Source organism: Mauremys mutica, chromosome 18 (genome assembly GCF_020497125.1).
Source record: "Mauremys mutica isolate MM-2020 ecotype Southern chromosome 18, ASM2049712v1, whole genome shotgun sequence".
NCBI lineage: Eukaryota > Metazoa > Chordata > Testudines > Geoemydidae > Mauremys > Mauremys mutica.
This window is the reverse complement of record NC_059089.1, coordinates 7212519-7230616: the sequence shown is the minus strand read 5'-3', so window position 1 is coordinate 7230616 and position 18098 is coordinate 7212519. Positions and strand designations below refer to the sequence as shown.

General features: G+C 55.6%; 1 protein-coding gene across 14 annotated transcripts in view; it reads right to left on the bottom strand.

The window, feature by feature from the left end:
- Positions 1–10287: 10287 nt before the first annotated feature.
- RGS3 (regulator of G protein signaling 3) overlaps positions 10288–18098 on the bottom strand; it is a 210852-nt gene continuing 203041 nt past the window's right edge. For 13 of the 14 annotated variants that reach the window (XM_044992123.1, XM_044992121.1, XM_044992120.1 and 10 more), the window contains 4 exons: positions 14804–14905; positions 13683–13744; positions 12222–12388; positions 10288–11488 (listed from right to left, as the gene is read on the bottom strand). In XM_044992123.1, coding sequence (XP_044848058.1) covers positions 11303–11488; positions 12222–12388; positions 13683–13744; positions 14804–14905 — 517 coding nt within the window. In that variant the 3' untranslated portion in view covers positions 10288–11302. Of the gene's footprint in view, positions 11489–12221; positions 12389–13682; positions 13745–14803; positions 14906–15130; positions 18096–18098 lie in introns of those variants that run through there. The other variant, XM_044992131.1, reaches the window with a different exon arrangement.

Sequence of the window (18098 nt, the reverse complement as noted above, 5' to 3'; positions counted from 1 at the left end):
AACGTCCTTTTCATTTATGAACACTGGAGTTCTCACACAATAACATGACTTGAGGGACTGGGGCTTTAAGAAAAACACCAAATGAGACTGGTGATAAAATCATGAGAGTTGCCAGAACATCCAGGCCTTCATCATCAAGAGGATGGAGCTCGGCTGTTCTCCGTGGTGGCAGATGACAGAACAAGGAGTAATGGTCTCAAGTTGCAGTGGGGGAGGTTTAGGTTGGAGATTAGGAAAAACTTTTTCACTAGGAGGGTGGTGAAGCACTGGAATGGGTTCCCTAGGGAGGTGGTGGAATCTCCTTCCTTGGAGGTTTTTAAGGTCAGGCTTGACAAAGCCCTGGCTGGGATGATTTAGTTGGGGTTGGTCCTGCTTTGAGCAGGGGGTTGGACTAGCTACCTCCTGAGGTCCCTTCCAACCCTGAGATTCTGTGATTCTATGATCTGCAAAGGCTACTGATGAGAATTAAAATTCCACTCAAAGTTTCCCATTTCCCCCTCCAAGCCCTTCCCAAAACATGGTCTGTGAGGGGGCAGCAAACAGATCCCTGCCCAGGGCACAACAGCTGTGGTGCTGGGGACTGTGCCTATAAGGACTGAGCTTCCCAGACAGTAAATCTGGGCGAGGCACTGTGAAGCTCTTGTTACGCACGGCCCTTTGGAACTGGACACAGAATAAGCCAAATTTCTTGCAAGTTCTTTAAGTGATTGTGGAATAGTGATAACAATAGTCTTCTCTACAGCTGATTTTGTATCCCTTAGTATGCCCGTAACAAAACTTCATTCAGCCTTAAAAGTTCTTGTAACAATAGCATCAGCAGCAGTCTTGTGCTTGCATTTTGCCTGTGCAAGGTTCAGAACACGTGCATCCTACAGCAAGTCACTCTGCACCACCAAAGGGAGCAGGAAATACAAACCTTGCAGCTCCAACAGTGCAACTCGTCCTCGAAGTACAACCCCACAGTTCTCTTGTTCACGCTTCAAAGATTGATCTGGCAGCTCAGGGCACTAGCTGGGCCATTGTTGCTAACTTTTGCTATTTTATCACAAGCCTCAGGGGTTTTTGCTGTATTTCTTGAAGTTCCTGGAGTCAAGTGATTTTATGAGATTTGCAGCTTCATTTAAAGAAGAAAACTGCTGGCTTAGCCAGGCTGGGGACCAACTAGCTAAGCAGCAGTTCTGCAGAAAAGGACCTGGGGATTACAGTGGATGAGAAGCTGGATATGAGTCAGCAGTGTGCCCTCGTTGCCAAGAAGGCCAACGGCATATTGGGCTGCATTGCACCTGATCCAGGGACCGTCCCTTTATTAATCAGTCGTCGAGGTGCGGGTAAAGTTGGACTCCTCGATGTCACATGTAAGCGGCCACTGGCACTATGCACTTTGTGAACACTCTCGGGGCCGACAAGAGACCAAAGGGCATTGGAAACGGCACTGGCCCAGCATGAAAAAGAGGAAGTGCTGATGTCCCTGGAAAATGGAAATATGGAAATATGCGTCCTTTAAATCGAGGGTGGCGTACCAGTCTCCCGGATCCAGGGTGGGGATGATGGAAGCCAGGGAGACCATGCACAATTTCAACTTCTTGAGGCCATGCAGGTCCAGAATGGGTCTGAGATCCCCTTTTGCCTTCGGAATTAGGAAGAAATGGGAGTAGAACCCTCTTCCTTCCATCTTCCGAGGAACCTCCTCGACTGCCACCAGGCGCAGGAAGTTGTCAACCTTCTGAATGAGGAGCTGCTCATGAGAAGGGTCCTTGAAGAGGGACAGGGAAGGAGGGTAGGAGGGGTGGTTGGCGATAAACTGTAGGGTATAGCCCAAAGAGACTGTATCGAGCACCCGATGGTCCAAGGTGATATGGGACCAGGCCGACTGGAAAGGGCAGAGGTGGTTGAGGAAAGATAGGGATGGATCCAGTGAATTGACTGGGGCATCATCCTTGGGTGCACCCTCAAAACAGCTGCTTTTGGCCTCCCTGGTTTCTGGGAGGTCAGGTTGAGCAGCCAGGTGAGAAGACAATGGATATCACCACTTATGCCCCTTGTCTTTGTCCTTCCTCCTGTAGGAGCCCGCCTTGGGAGTTCCCCAGGACTCAGATTGCTGAAGGGGAGGAGGAGGAGGACGGAAAGTCTTCCTGGACTCTTGAGGGGTGTGAAGGCCCAGGGAGCGGAAGGTGGCTCGGGAGTCTTTAAGGCTATGGAGCCTTGAGTCCATCAGCTCAGCGAAGAGCCCTGTACCCTTGAAGGGGAAGTCCTGGATTGTGGCCTGCCTCTCCTGGGACAACCCAGAGGACTGCAGCCAAGAGCTGCGTCTCATGGCCACCGCAGACGCGACCACCCTGGCCACCGAGTCGGTAGCGTCCCAGGCCATTTGGAGGACTCCCCTGGTGACTGAGGTGCCTTTGTCCACCAGAGCAGCGAACTCTTGGACATGATCCTGTGGGAGGGCCTCCTTGAATTTATTCAGGGAGTCCCACAGACTGAAGTTATATCTGCCAAGCAGGGCCTGATGATTAGACACCCTGAATTGTAGACTAGCAGTCAAATAAACTTTTTCTGCTAAACAGGTCCAGTCTTTTGGCATCCTTGTTCTTCAGTGTGCCACTAACTTGTCCCTGCCTGTCCCTTTCATTCACTGCAGACACGATCAGTGATGCTGCATGGGGATGAGTGGATAGGAAATGGGAGGCAGTGACCATGAGATGGTCGAGTTCAGGTTCCTGACACAAGGAAGAAAGGAGAGCAGCAGAATATGGACCCTGAACTTCAGAAAAGCAGACTTTGACTCCCTCAGGGAACGGAGGGGCAGGATCCCCTGAGGGAATAACATGAGGGGGAAAGGAGTCTAGGAGAGCTGGCTGTATTTTAAAGAATCCTTATCGAGGTTGCAGGAACAAACCATCCTGATGTGTAGAAAGAATAGTAAATATGGCAGGCGACCAGCTTGGCTTAACAGTGAAATCCTTGCTGATCTTAAACACAAAAAAGCAGATTACGGGAAGTGGAAGATTGGACAAATGGCCAAGGAGGAGTATAAAAATATTGCTCAGGCATGCAGGAGTGAAATCAGGAAGGCCAAATCACACTTGGTGTTGCAGCTAGCAAGAGATGTTAAGAGTAACAAGAAGGGTTTCTTCAGGTATGTTAGCAACAAGAAGGTGGTCAAGGAAAGTGTGGGCCCCTTACTGAATGAGGGAGGCAACCTTGTGACAGAGGATGTGGAGAAAGCTAGTGTACTCAATGATATTTTTGCCTCTATCTTCACAAACAAGGTCAACTCCCAGACTGCTGCACTGGGCAGCACAGTATGGGGAGGAGGTGACCAGCTCTCTGTGGAGAAAGAAGTGGTTCAGGACTATTTAGAAAAGCTGGACGAGCACAAATCCATAGGCCGGATGCGCTGCATCCGACGGTGCTAAAGGAGTTGGTGATTGCAGAGCCATTGGCCATTATCTTTGAAAACTTGTGGCGATCGGGGGAGGTCCCGGACTATTGGAAATGGACAAATATAGTGCCCATATTTAAAAAAGGGAAGAAGGAGAATCCAGGGAATTACAGACTCACCTCAGTCCCTGAAAAAATCATGAAGCAGGTTCCCAAGGAATCCGTTTTGAAGCACTTGGAGGAGAGGAAGGTGATCAGTCAACATGGATTCACCAAGGGCAAGTCATGCCTGACCAACCCGATTGCCTTCTATGATGAGATAACTGGCTCTGTGGATATGGGGAAAGCGGTGGATGTGATATACCTTGACTTTAGCAAAGCTTTTGATACGGTCTCCCACAGTATTCTTGCCAGCAAGTTAAAAAAGTATGGATTGGATGAATGGACTATAAGATGGATAGAAAGCTGGGTAGGTCATCGGGCTCAACGGGTAGTGATCAACGGTTCCATGTCTAGTTGGCAGCCAGTATCAAGTGGAGTGCCCCAGGGGTTGGTCCTGGGGCTGGTTTTGTTCAACATCTTATTTAATGATCTGGATGATGGGATGGATTGCACCCTCAGCAAGTTCGCAGATGACGCTAAGATGGGGGGAGAGGTAGATACGCTGGAGGGTAGGGATAGGGTCCAGAGTGACCTAGACAAATTGGAGGATTGGGCCAAAAGAAATCTGATGAGGTTCAACAAGGACAAGTGCAGAGTCCTGCACTTAGGATGGAAGAATCCCATGTACTGCTACAGGCTGGGAACTGACTGGCTAAGTGGCAGTTCTGCAAAAAAGGACCTGGGGATTACAGTGGATGAGAAGCTGGATATGAGTCAGCAGTGTGCCCTTGTTGCCAAGAAGGCCAATGGCACATTGGGCTGCATTAGTAGAAGCATTGCCAGCAGATCGAGGGAAGTGATTATTCCCCTCTATTCAGCACTGGTGAGGCCACACTGGAGTACTGCGTCCAGTTTTGGGCCCCCCACTGCAGAAAGGATGTGGACAAATTGGAGAAAGTCCAGCAGAGGGCAACGAAAATGATTAGGGGGCTGGAGCACATGACTTATGAGGAGAGGCTGAGGGAACTGGGGTTATTTAGTCTGCAGAAGAGATGAGTGAGGGGAGATTTGATAACAGGCTTCAAATACCTGAAGGGGGTTCCAAAGAGGATGGAGCTCGGCTGTTCTCAGTGGTGGCAGATGACAGAAAAAGGAGCAAGGGTCTCAAGTTGCAGTGGGGGAGGTTTAGGTTGGATATTAGGAAAAACTTTTTCACTAGGAGGGTTGTGAAGCCCTGGAATGGGTTACCCAGGGAGGTGGCAGAATCTCCTTCCTTAGAGGTTTTTAAGGCCCGGCTTGACAAAGCCCTGGCTGGGATGATTTAGTTGGGGATTGGTCCTGCTTTGAGCAGGGGATTGGACTAAATACCTCCTGAGGTCCCTTCCAACCCTGATATTCTATGATTCTATGATTCCGGAGTCCCATGCCTAGTAGGTGGGGAGTGCGTCGAGGATCTGGGCCTTCTAGCTGGAGAGTTAGGGTGCAGTGCCAGGGTCTGCAGTCACGGAGCTGGAGGCTGCGCCTGTGGTCTGGTGACCGGGGTGCTCCGCCATCTTGTACGGCTGCACTCTGGTAAGCTTGCCCTTCGGTGCCGGGGCCGTAGCCAAGTCAGCCACCTGGCGTGGTGCCTGCGGAGCCGGTGGGCTGTGCTCTTTAGCTGCCGGGACTGCTTCAGGCACTGACAGCCTGGGAGAAGCTGGGAACCCTTCCCGGGGTGGATCCTGGGCCGGGCTGGGGGTCCAACCTCAGCAGTACCCCCATGAAGCCCCATAGTGGGTGCATGGCCTGACAGAGGTCCTTTGCCCACAGCCCCCTTGCCCTTCAGTGCCGAGGGGCTCCTCTTCTGGCTCTTTTTCGGCACCGGCGAGGGGGAGCGGTGCTGGGTGGAGCCCGGTGCTGGTGGTGCGCTTCCTTGGCGTGGGTTCTGCTGCGGAGGGCTCTGACGTGGGGCGAAGCGCAGCCTCCATGAGGAGGGCCCTCAAGTGGGTATCCCTCTCCTTTGGTGTACGAGGACGAGGCAAGACTTGTCCTTTCTATGGGCTTCCCCCAAACCCTTCAGGCAGCTGTCCTGGGGGTCACTAATCGCATCCGCCTGCTCCATGATGCACGTGGCTTGAAGCCAGGAGAGTGGGGCATGCCCTGCTCAGGGACAAAGTCCCAGCCGGGACTCTACGCACTCCGCTTAGCACTACCGAGCTAACTAACTACTAGGAACTATGCACAGACGAGGCAGAACAAAGGGCTATGAAGAACCGCTCACGCGCTTATGAAGTGCAAGACGAGGCGCGCCGGCTAACCACCACGGGTGGTTAGAAGGAACTAAGAGGGCTTGGGGTCGGCGGCGCCTGATATACCGGCGCATGAGCGCAGCACTCTAGGGGGCGCCACATGACCCTATGGACAGGGCCGGCTCCAGGGGTTTTGCCACCCCAAACGACGGAGGGAAAAAAAAAAGCCGCGGTTGCGCTCGGCGGCAGCTCCACAGCGCCGCTTTCTTCTTCAGCCACACTTCGGCGGCAGGTCCTTCCCTCCGAGAGGGACCGAGGGACCCGCCACCTAAGAGCCCGACGTGCCGTCCCTTCCCCTTGGCCGCCTCAAGCACCTGCCTGCTGAGCTGGTGCCTGGAGCCGGCCCTGCCTACGGATACCGCTACGGCAAAAGTCTCCGACAACTGTGCATGTGGGCACACGCACGCCTAGACTGGAACCGACACGAGCAAGCACTCCACGAAGAAGAGAGTCCTACCAAAAGCAGAAACTAGGCCAGATTACAAAGGATGAATATAAATTTACACAAGTATATACGGACAAAATTAGGAAGGCCAAGGAACAAAATGAGATTAAACGAGCTAGAGGCAAACCAGGTCACAAGAAAACATTCTACAAATCCATTGGAAGTAAGAGGAAGGTCAAGGACAGTGCAGGCCAGAGGTTCTCACAACGCATTTTTTGGTGGCCTTACAATGTGGTCACCAACTCTTGCTGGTGGCCGCTCTGACAATTTTTCCTAAAATACTTAATTAACTTTAGGAAAAACAAATAAATCTGCATGTATACACATGGTCGGCGCCAGAGCCAGAGATCTGAGCCCACGGCCCCGTGGCCAGAGGTTGGAGTGTGAAGCCCCACGGCTGGAGCCTTAGACTGCAGCCAGGCTCCCTAAGTCCCCACTGCCCAACCACCCCAGAGCTGAAGTCTGAGCCCCACTAAGCCCCTTGGTGCCCCCTGCAGGTAGAGAACTCACCGTGCTCCTTCAGGGTTGTGCCCCACCCGTCTCCAGAGACACGTTTTGCCGCCCCCGCTCCCATCACCGCCCAGAAAGCAGCCATGGCCACAGGGAAAACCCCTGGTGGCCACATTTGAGAAACGGTGGCATAGGCCCATTACTCAATGCGGAGTGGAAAACAATAACAGAAAATGGCAGACGTGCGAAATGACTTTTTTTGTTTTGGTTTTCACCAAAAAGATTAGTAGCGATTGGACGTCTAACATAGTGAATGCCAGTGAAAATGAGGCGGGGTCAGGAACCTTCAGCCCGTGGCCCATCAGGGTAATCCACTGGCGGGTCACGAGACATTTTGCTGATGTTGACTGTCTGCAGGGGCACACACACACACAGCTCCCAGTGCCCTCAGTTAGCTGTTCCCGGCCAATGGAGCTGCGGGAAGTGGCAGCCAGAATGCCCCTGCTGCTCACCACTTCCCGCAGCTCCCAATGGCCAGGAACGGCGAACCACAGCCACTGGGAGATGCTGGGGCCATGCCAGCGAATGGTCAACATAAACAAAACGTCTTGCGGCCCACCAGCGGATTACCCTGGTGGGCCGCGTGCAGAAGGTTGCCGACCCCTTGCATAGAGAGTACACTTATAAAGTTTGCAGATGGGAGGGGCTGCAAGTGCTTTGGAGGATGGGATTATAATTCAAAATGATCTGAACAAACTGGAGAAATGGTCTGAAGTCAATAGGATGAAATTCAATAAGGACAAATGCAAAGTACTCCACTTAGGAAGGAACAATCAGTTGCACACATACAGAATGGGCAATGACTGCCTAGGAAACAGCACTGCAGAAAGGGATCTGGAGGTTATAGTGGATCACAAGCTAAATATGAGTCAACAGTGTAACACTGTTGCAAAAAAAGCAAACATCCTTCTGGGATGTATTAGCAGGAGTGTTGTAAGCAAGACACGAGAATTCTTCCGCTCTACTCTGTGCTGATTAGGCCTCAACTGGAGTATTGTGTCCAGTTCTGGGCACCACATTTCAATAAAGATGTGGAGAAAGTCCAGAGAAGAGCAACAAAATGATTAAAGGTCTGAAAAACCTGGCCTATGAGGGAACATTGCAAAAAATGGGTTTGATTGGTCTGGAGAGGAGAAGACAGAGGGGACGTGATGACAATTTCCAAGTACATAAAAGGTCGTTACAAGGAGGAGGGAGGTAAATTTTCTCCTTAATCTCCGAGGACAGGACAAGAACTTAACATGAGGTTGCCATAGCAACAGCAGGCAGGGGGCGAGCCAGTCGTTAACCCAACCGCCCCCCCGAGGTTTATGGCCGAATGGTTCCATTGCCCTAGGGACAGCCGCTCGGGCGGTGGATTGCCTGAGGCGACGGGGAACCCCGACCGTCACTCTACGACACGGCAAAGCTCCAGCGCCATTGCTGGGCCGCTGCAGTGTAGACAGGGTCTCGGTGCCTGCCAGGGCTGCTCCCTGCACATGGGAGGGGGCTGATGGCGCCAGTCTGCTGGAGCTCATGGAACACAGCAGCACGGGCAGCGCCCCTGGGACAGGGCCCAGAGACTCTCCTGCTGCGCGTGGCTGGTGCTGGAGGGCTGCTGAGGTCAGAGCACTGCCTGGCCAGCAACGAGCCAGGGCAGGTGCCCTGAGCACCTGGGAAGCCTGGGCCCTGCTCGGCAAAACCTGGCTGTGGCAGCTGGCAAGGCCCGGGCAGGGCTGGGGTTGGAGGCTGGGCGAGGGGCGGGTGACATCACTGGGGGGAAATGGCCTCGTCCCTTCGCTGGTAAATGCCCTGGAGCAGGCAGGTCCACCAGGTGGGTGCCGGGCCCATGCTTGGCTTGGTCGCTGGCCAGGAGCCATGGAGGTCAGCCTGCAGTCGGCAGCACACGGTGGGCACTAGCCAGTCAGGCCTGGTCCCTCCCCCCGGTGAGGGGGAGGTGTTCATGGAGTAGCTGGATCACTTTGTTGTCCCAGGGCAGCAGTGTCAGAATGGTCATTGGCAGCAAATCAACCCCCGGCTAAAAGACTGTTGCACTGGGGGGAGCAAAATGGGGCCCGGTTGGGGGGGCCACTCCCCAAGACCTCCCTCCAGGGAAACAAGGACCCAGGCAGTGCCTCCCATCCCCCCAGCCACACAGAGAGGAGCCAGCCAGGGACTCTGGAGCAGGGCCCAGCAGCCATAGCCGTGACTGGACTTTCTCTGCCCTGCGCTGATGGGTTGTTTGCACCAACCCTCCCCTCCCCATCACTCCACACTGACCCGTCTCCTCCCCATCCTGTCCCTCTCTCCCCTTTACCTTCTGCTCGTCCCTCCTAACAACCCCCCCCCGCCCCACAACACATGGCACTGCCATGCCAGGGGTCACTCTGCTCTACCCCTTCCACACCTGCGCCGTGGCAGGCTGGGCTGTTTAGCTTGTCAGCTCTTCGGGGCAGAGACCGTCTGCGATCTGTGTTTGTGCAGCGCCGAGCACAATGGGGCCCATTTCGGCTGGCCCTTAGGCACCCTGGCATACACAGGATTGATCAGGAAAGGAGCGGGGGCCCTGTAAAGTGAACTGGTACTGCTGTGTAAAGCTGAACACGGCTGGAAGGTAAAATCGTGTGTCACTGAATTAAATCAGATGCCAGTTTAACAGCATGGTCAATGTAAGAGGCCCAGACGGGTGAGGGACTGGAACAGAGCCCGTCTGTAAAGCAGGATCATTTGTAATAGATTTATAGGTGTTAAGGCCAGAAGGGACCATTAGATCATCCAGTTTGGCCTCCTGCACAGCACAGGCTTGTGAATTCCACCAAGTGATTCCTGCCTTGAGCACAGACCTTCTGGCAGAGCTCTTAGCCAGAGATGTGGTGAATTGAATTAAATTGAATTAAAGACACCAAGCGATGATCTGTCGAGATCTCGGGTTTTAGTGAGACCATCAGATGCAAGGAATATAATGGACCAGCCCAGATCAAAGGAAAACGGCCGTTAAAAATAGAACTTTCAAACACAAACGCTCTTTGCGGCGCTAAGACTAATCGAGGCTTCAAACCAGCCACAGTTACCTGTCACTGCTGGTGCTGCTTGTTCACATTTGGTTTTTCACTGGATAATGAAAATCCCCTTGGGTGACTGGTCATCTCAGGTCCTGGCCCTGTGCTGCAATGTTCGGGTTACAAACACCGCAGGGGAGTAGTTTGGTTTTTAAAAAATTCATGGCAACGGCCCTACTGCTCCTGGGGGTTGGAAGGAAAAGCTTGTGTTAAATCTGGAACCAGGTTAGTCCCTTTAGGCCACGCCCAGGCAGAGGAGGAGTGGTAATCAGCCTGCAGTGTGAATTCATTTTTCACACCTATGGAAAAGATGCTGAGCCTTATGGAACAAGATTTTTTGCTGACTTTTCTTTGGGTGGAAACACTAGTGGGTCCTTCCTGGAGGAATGTCTCAGCCCTGCTGGCTTTGGAGCCATTGTTTGGGCAAGGAGAGCAGGCTCGCCTGGGTTTGTGGTCCCAGTTCATATCACACTGGCCAGCTGTTTAAAGAAACAACCCATGAAGAAAAGGCAGGTACAAGAAATTATATTTTCTCCTTTTATTTACACTATAACCATGACCTCAACATGTTTTTGTTAGCTGCAGAGATGCTTTGCATTGTAAACCGGGCACTTAGACGCAAGGCATTCTGTCCAACTCCGTCAGGTCCGGCACTAAGACCACGACATCGTTATCAGAGCAGTGAGAGTGTCTGATTCACACAGCTGTTTATCTACACAATCAAACCCTCCGTTGTCACGGAACTATATATACACCCGGGCTCTCCCAGCGGCCTGCTGCTAGGAGCACCGAGTTTGTCGAATCAAACCCACCGAGTTAGAAAATGTTGGACACACTCTTAGAAGAGATGGCGTCCATTCCACCGCGGGACTCCAAGACGCAGAAATATTGCACTTGTAAATTAACAAAGGAAAGGATGCAAGGAGTTCCCATCACACAGCAACGCGCCCAGCTACAGGAGGTCAATAAATAAACCGAGAGGCGTGCGGTGGGCGTGGGGGAGGAACTGGCTCTCGCTGCTTGAGGGACGCATGGCCACACACAGACACAGGAAGTGCCATTCTGGCCCGTGATCAGGGCCAAGTGCGAGTTCTGCCGGGCCAGGGGAGCACGGCAACGCCACGGAAAGCGGTTTGGTCCCGTTCTTGCTGGTTTCCCCTCGCCCCAAAGCCTCACTGCCCACCAACTTATGGCCCCCCAAAACAAAAGACAAAGCTCAGGCCAGTGCGTCCCAGTCGTCTCGTGGGATCTTCCCTTCCCCCCGAGCCACGGCAAAGGGCGTCGTACCGGTGAGACGGTGAGATCCTGAGGAACGGTACAATGGAACAGTACCAGCCTGCTCGGCTCTCCAGCCCCCTTGGCCTCTAGCTCTCTGCCTTGGCCTGCTCACGCGTCCGTTCGCTACGGAGCTATGGCTTCCATGGGTGTGAATCCCAGCAGAAAGGCACGCTCCCCTCGTCCAGCTCAGGGAAGACTGTCCCAGTCGAATTCATGTAAACATACAGCTCCCAGTCTGCCCCAGACAGAGTCCTTGGGATCTACAGTGGGGGGCTGGATTTCTTCTGGTTAATTATGTCTAAATACAACTCCGAGCGGAGGAAGCGGGGGTAAGAGTCCTTCTCCATGAGCCCATAGATCCGCTTCTGAGCGAGGTCGAAGCAGCTCCGGGTAATGGTCTGCAGGTTCTCTTTGGTGTGCTCCCGTGTGTAGGAGTCCAGGTTTACCTGCAGAGGAACAAGGGACAGTCCCCGTCAGCTACGTCCCCATATAGCCGGGCACAGCAGACACCTGGCTCTCAGTGAGGAGCAACAGCAGGTGCTGCAGCCTTTCCAGCCTGGCCTACGCATCACTCAGTCTCCATTCCAAAGGCACCGACACCCACTTGGGAAGGGCTTCGGCAGGGGCAGACCCAGGCACAAACCAGGCATTGGATCTCTCTGAAACGGGAGCCATGGAGGGATCATTTAATGGGTGTCATTAGGGCACCTCCGAGCCACCAGCAGCACTTTACAGGGCGACAAGGTGCTGCTAAGGGACCAGCCCCCCCTGAGCTGACTTGGCAGCACTGACATCAGGCCATGGATGTTTTTGGATGCTACCCTCTGGCCAGTGTGGGCGTCTATTGGCAACCTGAGGCTCCCTGGAATTCGAGTCCACCCTGAAGCCAGCCACAGCCTCAGACTGTACAAATGCCCATTTCCTGCCCCCAGGGCCTCACGCCTGCTATGGGGCACTGGCCAGTATCTCCAGAGCAGGCACCAACTGGCGCCTCTCCGTCCCCCAGCACGCAGTCCCCCCGACTGCATGGTCCCCTGTGCTCTCTGCCCTTCCGACAGCTGGCATCATGGGCCCCCGGCAGGGCAGTGCGCTGCACCAGGGCCCCGAGCAGCGTCTGTGCTGTGCAGAATACAGAGCTGGGAACCGCCCCTCCCGGGTGCAGCAGACGCGCCCTGTTACCTCTTTGCATGACTGGATAGCAATGTACTCAGCAAAGATCTTCTTGGCCTTCGAGACCATCTTGGACTGGGATTTGATCTTCTTGTACTCCTCGCACGCAAGCCAGAACTCCAGGTTCTCCTCACTGAACTCCGTCCGCAGGAAAGCCCGGAAGGCAGCCAGCCCATCTGTGGGGAGCAGAGACACAGCTCTACTGCCAGGCCCCAGCAGCCAGCCTCGCCAGGCCCCCTCGGAGAGCACTGCCCCTCTGGGATCCCACTGACACCCCCTCCTGTCAAACTCTTCCCTCTGCCCTGAGGGAAACAGATGCCTGGGGACACATGCTCCATTCCAGTCCCTCCACCTGATGTCTACACTCTGAGCTGGAAATGCTACCGCAGCCGGAGAACTGGGGGAAGGGCTGGGAGTCTTGTAATGTCTCCTGCCCCCGCAAAGTCCTGCTGGGAACAGGCAGGCTGCGGCTGCGGCTGCAGCTGCGCTGATGTGAGAAGCACGCCGAGTGTCCCTGGAGCGGTGCCCTCACTAGTGCTACCAGGCTGCCGCGCTGCACTGGGGCAAGCGCCTCATCTCAGTGCGGAGAACCGCAGACGGGTCTGAGCATCGGCCTGATCCGCTCCATGTCGACAGGGAGCTGGGCCACGGGCGGTAACGTTCACTATGGCCACCTCTCAGCCAGGTATCACAGCAACAAGCATCTCCTCTGAGCCCAGAGAGAGGGGCCTCCTTCCATCAGAGAGTGCCTTCAGCTGAGAGGGCCCACCCCAGCACCGCGGGGCGGGAGGTGCAGTGTCTGTAGGTGTGTGTATGTGGAAATGCAGCCACCTCTGGGGTGGAACGCAGGGACTGTTCTGTGGCCATGACACCGTTTTAGGGCAGGAAATGGCAGAAGTTTGCATTCCTAGAGCACCTTCCATCCAAGCTTCTCAAAGTGCTTTTCACACCTTCCTGACCTCCCCTCCCAACTCCGACAGGAGATGGAGAGATATCCCTGTCTCCCGTTCCGGAGGGGAACCTGCGACACAGAGTGGAGGGGCACAGATCACAGGACCCACAGACCCTGTCACTCCCAAACCATCCAGTGACACCCATCTCCCCCAGCCTAGCTTGTGCACTGGGACACAGCCCGACCGGCCCGTGAAGGGAGGAGGTGGAATTTCTAGCACTGCCATTTCTCCAAAGAGGAAGAATCAAGAAACTACTCGGCTCATTGGGCTGGAATTGGAGTGCTGTCCCTCGAGGACACAGTGCCCTCCAGGGCTGGCCTGCTTCCCAGCCCCACAGGGACCAGAGGGAAGAGGAGTGCCTCAGCCCCACGCTGAACACTTGGCATGGGAACCCCCCGAGGGAATCACACTCTTGAAGCATGAGGCCAGAGCGAGACAATCCTCCTCTGCCAGCGGAGAGCTCAGGGCTGGCACGTGACCCCCCTGAACCCTGCTGGGGGGGGCAGCAAACACTTACATTTGTGCAGCAGCAGTTTCTCGAGAGATTCCCCCCACTTGAGAGCTTCCTCCGGGGTCGGCCTGCAATGGAAGGGGCCGTTTGTTGGAAAGGCAAATTCGTGCTCCTGGGCTGCCCATGCTGGCTGAACAGCAGCAGCTGCACTGACACCCAGACATCCCCCCCTCCCCAGCATGCAGAGACTCAGCCTCGGCACCCCCAGCCAGGCAGCAGCTTTGAGCAGGTGAGAGCTAATCTGCCTGTCGCAGCCCAGCCTCAGGCTCAGACAATGGGCTGCTGGCAGGTGCTCTGCCCCCAGGGCGGGGCAGGAGAGAATCAGCCACAAGTAGTGCTCTGGTGGCAGGCTGGGTCCTCCTGCGTGTCTGAGCATGTGCTCGTGCTCCAGCCTGGGCTCAGCGAGGGAGCTCAGTTCCAGGTCACTCTGCACTGAGCCCGGGATAGCAGGGACCAGCCCTCCAGAGCCGGGGCTCTGAGCACAGACAGCGTCTCCTGGGGAGCCCTGCCATGAGTGAAGCAGCTGTTCTCCGAGGGGTTACCCAGGAGGCGCTGTGCAGGGGCCACTGTCCCTCCTGGCTCACAGATCCTGCGTAACGCCCTGAGCTGACGGCTGGGCAATCCTCCATGCGGGGCAGCTGCGCCGGAGCTTTCGGAAGCTGCGTGGTAGCTCAGCCACAGGTCATGGGGCTTGGAGCAGGATGCGCTGAGGGAGGTTCTCCGGCCTGGGTGAGGCAGGAGCTCAGACTTCTCCACTGGGGCCTTAACGTCTAGAGCTTTTGGCTAGCCCAGGCAGCCTGCCCCCTGCTGCCATGGGCGGGGGACAGCAGCTGGCACCCACCCGGCCCTAGTGGCTTCACGCTGAGCACAACAGTTTAAAATCCAGCCCTCTAGGTCAGGATATGGCCTGGGACTCGGGGCAGTGGGGCTGTTCCTGCCCTCCTGGCCGGGCGCTGGGTGTCCTGGGGACACCTGGTCAGTGCGGCTGCTCCCATGGCAGCCTGTATTGTAACCCCTGCGGTGGGGAGGTGTCACAGTGCTGCCTGCAGGCACCCCCCACCCCCCACCCCAGAGAGGGCCCAGCAGAGCAGCTCTGGCAGCCCAGCACCTCCCCCGCCAGTACCTACTTCAGGGATTTCATTGCTTTGTCCAGCTTGCTGATGGGGTTGGCTCCTGGAGACTCGTTTCGCCGTCGAAATATCCCCAGTCGGTTCTTCATGTCTTTGGCCCTAGAGAGAAGAGCAGGTTTTAGTGCCCAGGGTGGTGAGGGCTGGGGACAGCAGCGGCCCCAGGCTCGCACTCGAGGCAGCTGTTTCGGGAGCCTGCTGCCAGAGGGTGGCTGACTGATCAGTGCGAGAGCTTCCCGCCCGGCCCGAGGCAGGCGAGACGGAGCAGCCGGGGGCCAGCCCTCCCTTGCATGTCCCTGCGCTCGCCCAGCGCACGCCAACACCTACTCCTTCATGGTGTGCCGGCGCGGCAGGTTCCCGCTGCGTGGCCGGGGCAGGCCGAGCAGCATGTCCGAGTGGAACTCCAGGGGCTGGGGCTTGGAGAGGTCTCGGAGGAAGGGCATGGCTGTGCCCCCGGCTCCAGGCAGCGAGCCCACGGAGGGACCCTGAGCCTGGAGCGCAGCGACCTGCCTGGCCAGAGGCTGCCGGAGCTCTGCGCTGCGCTCTCGCCCGGGGCCAGCGAGCCGGGAAGTGGGAGGGACCGGGCCGGAGGAGTGACTGCGGCATGTGTGAGTCAGGGCGTCGGCCGCGCTCCAGCTGTGCACAGCCCTGCACAGGGGCTGCAGCTCTTCCCCACGACTCCACAGCCGGTTGCTGTGGCAACCAAAGGAAGGTGGAAAAAGCAGCCCAGCAGCAGGACAGGCCAGCGGGGCTCTGCCGGAGCGGGGAACGGCAGGCAGGGATTTACGAGGAGCTATTTATAGAGTGCAGGCATCCTCAGGAATGAGAGCTGGCAAAGCACAGGGCCCTGCACCAGAACAGGCAGACAGCGACGTAGATGTGGCGTTAGCCTCCAGCGAGAGCACCACAAGGGCTTTGGTGCAGCCCACATCTGGGTAAAAGGGCCTGATCTTGCTGCCCTTACTCAGACATCGACTTGCCACAAGTCCTCAGGGCAGGCAGGGGCTCGGCTCACCGTGGTGCTGGGCCGATCACAGGGAGGACATGGGGAGTCGGTGCAGAACTGCTGGACTTGGCTAGGGAAAACAGCTAACCCTGCCAGCTGTTCATTCCATGTGCAATGTGATTTGTTGGGGTTGGTCCTGCTTTGAGCAGGGGGTTGGACCAGACACCTCCTGAGGTCCCTTCCCACCCTGAGATTCTCTGATTCTATGCAACCTCGCCATGGGAGAGAGCCGGGAAAGCCCCAGAGCTGTGCATGGGCCACAGGGGTTTACAGACGCTCTGCCCTGGGAAGGCCAGAGAGGACTTCGGCAGCCATTTACACAAACCACTGATTGGTAGTTTCTAAACTAAGGCCAAGGCTGCCTTGAGTTGAACAGGCTTTAGCCAACAACTGCTGGGCTGTCCGGTTAAAGCTGACAGGCCCACGCAGCCACGCTGGGGAGGGTATGGAGTGGGTGAGCTCCAGCCCCAGCAGCACCAGCACAGCCCAGTCACGTGGCACACTGCGCGGCCCCGGGGGTGCGTCTGACTTGCAGTGTGGCCCAGGAGGGGACTGCTGGGCCGAAGCAACGGCCGTCCCTGCCAGTGGAGGAGATCCAGGCCCTTGTGACGCTTTCCCCACCCATCTCTCTGCCACCTGCCTGCCCTCCTGACAAGGCCCAAGGTATGTCTTTGTCCCATGCAGATAAGAAGCTGGAGCCAGGGCTGTGTGTTCTGTCCGAGGGCTCTGCACAGCGCCCCTCGGCACCGTATCTCCTGAGCTGTCCTAGACACACTCCCTCTTCCCAGAGTCTCCCAAGCCCTGACTATGGTGCAGGTGTCTAGCTGTGCAGATGGCAGCCTGGGGAGTCCCCAGTGGGTCAGCGCAGGACAGTAGCCACTAAGCAGCAGCACATCTGCCCAGTCACTGCGGAGAGTGGCGAGGCAATGGAAGAGAGAATCCAATGCTCAGGGGACCATGGCGCAGAATGGCCTGGTGGGGACCTGGCCACCACCCAATCCACAGGCTCTCCAGCCCAGGACAGGGGCTGGGAGAAGAGACTCTCCTGGAAAATGGTTCTCTTGTCTGAATGACAGGTGGCTTAGCGCTCAGCCCTGCAGGGGGCTGCGCACTCGGGCCCCGAGCCAGCCAAACACGTACGTGCATACTTGGCTTTAAGCTCCTGTGATGTTCCATTGACTTCAAAGGGCCTTGTCAGGCACCTAAAGTGAGACACATGTTTCAATACTTTGCTGGACTGAGGTTAGAGTGCTCAGCGCCTTGCTGAATGGAGCGCGCAGTGGCCAAGGCTGGGCAGTGACTCGGACACTGGTTGTTCGTTGCCAAGTATCAGTCAGAAAGCAACGTGGGAAAACAGGGTCTAAACAAGGAATCTAGCCCTCAAATGCCATCTGTCTCCTATTACAGCACTCCCAGGAATGCTAATGCCTGAGTGCCGTTTTCCAAGAGAGAGCCACACAACCCTACACATCTCAAACCCACAATTGTAGCCATGTTCTTAACTTAGCAACTCAGTGGTTATTCCTCTGCAAAATCATCCCCTGCCGTTTGCATTGGCAGTGTACTTGAGAAGGTTACAAGCACTCTGGTATTTACAAGGACACATACAGAGAGCATGTGAACATAACCATGCACAAATACCTACATATCAGCATAGTGCAAATCTCTGGCTATAAACAGCTCTGTATCTCCTGCCTGAGACTAAGCAGTTCCAGACAGCTCCAGGTGACTTTTCTATCGATCACATGCAAAGAAACAACACCTGATGAGATTCCACATTTACTAACTGCAAGAGACAACTGTCCTTTGTTTTCCTTGCACATAACTGCAAACACACAACAGAAACAGCCCTCCCATCACCAAGGCTGCATCAGGTGGAGAAATCCACAGAACTGAGCTGCCAGGTCCCCAGTGGATTATTTGCCTTATGGAACATAGCAGCAAAAGTGACAGCTTATAAGAAAACTCTTTTCTCTTTCATTTTGGGGCTAGCACCTCTTTTCAAAACCACGAGGGCCTAGAAGCAGCCATGCCCTGGATATTCTGGTTTAGGACAGTCTCGCAAGTTCAATCATTCGTGGAAGGAAAAGAGAGAGGGTCAGAGATTCTCATTGCCTGGGCGTCTCTCAGCTCCTCACAGCAGCCCTACACCCTCTCTCAGTGCCCGTGCAGTGCAGCCACCACTGCATGCCAGCCTGCCTGGCACTGCTGCAATGCCACCTCCAGCACCCGCACACACACAAAGACCACAGCAAACAGCCTCACATCAATTCCTCTGCCCCCCTGGGC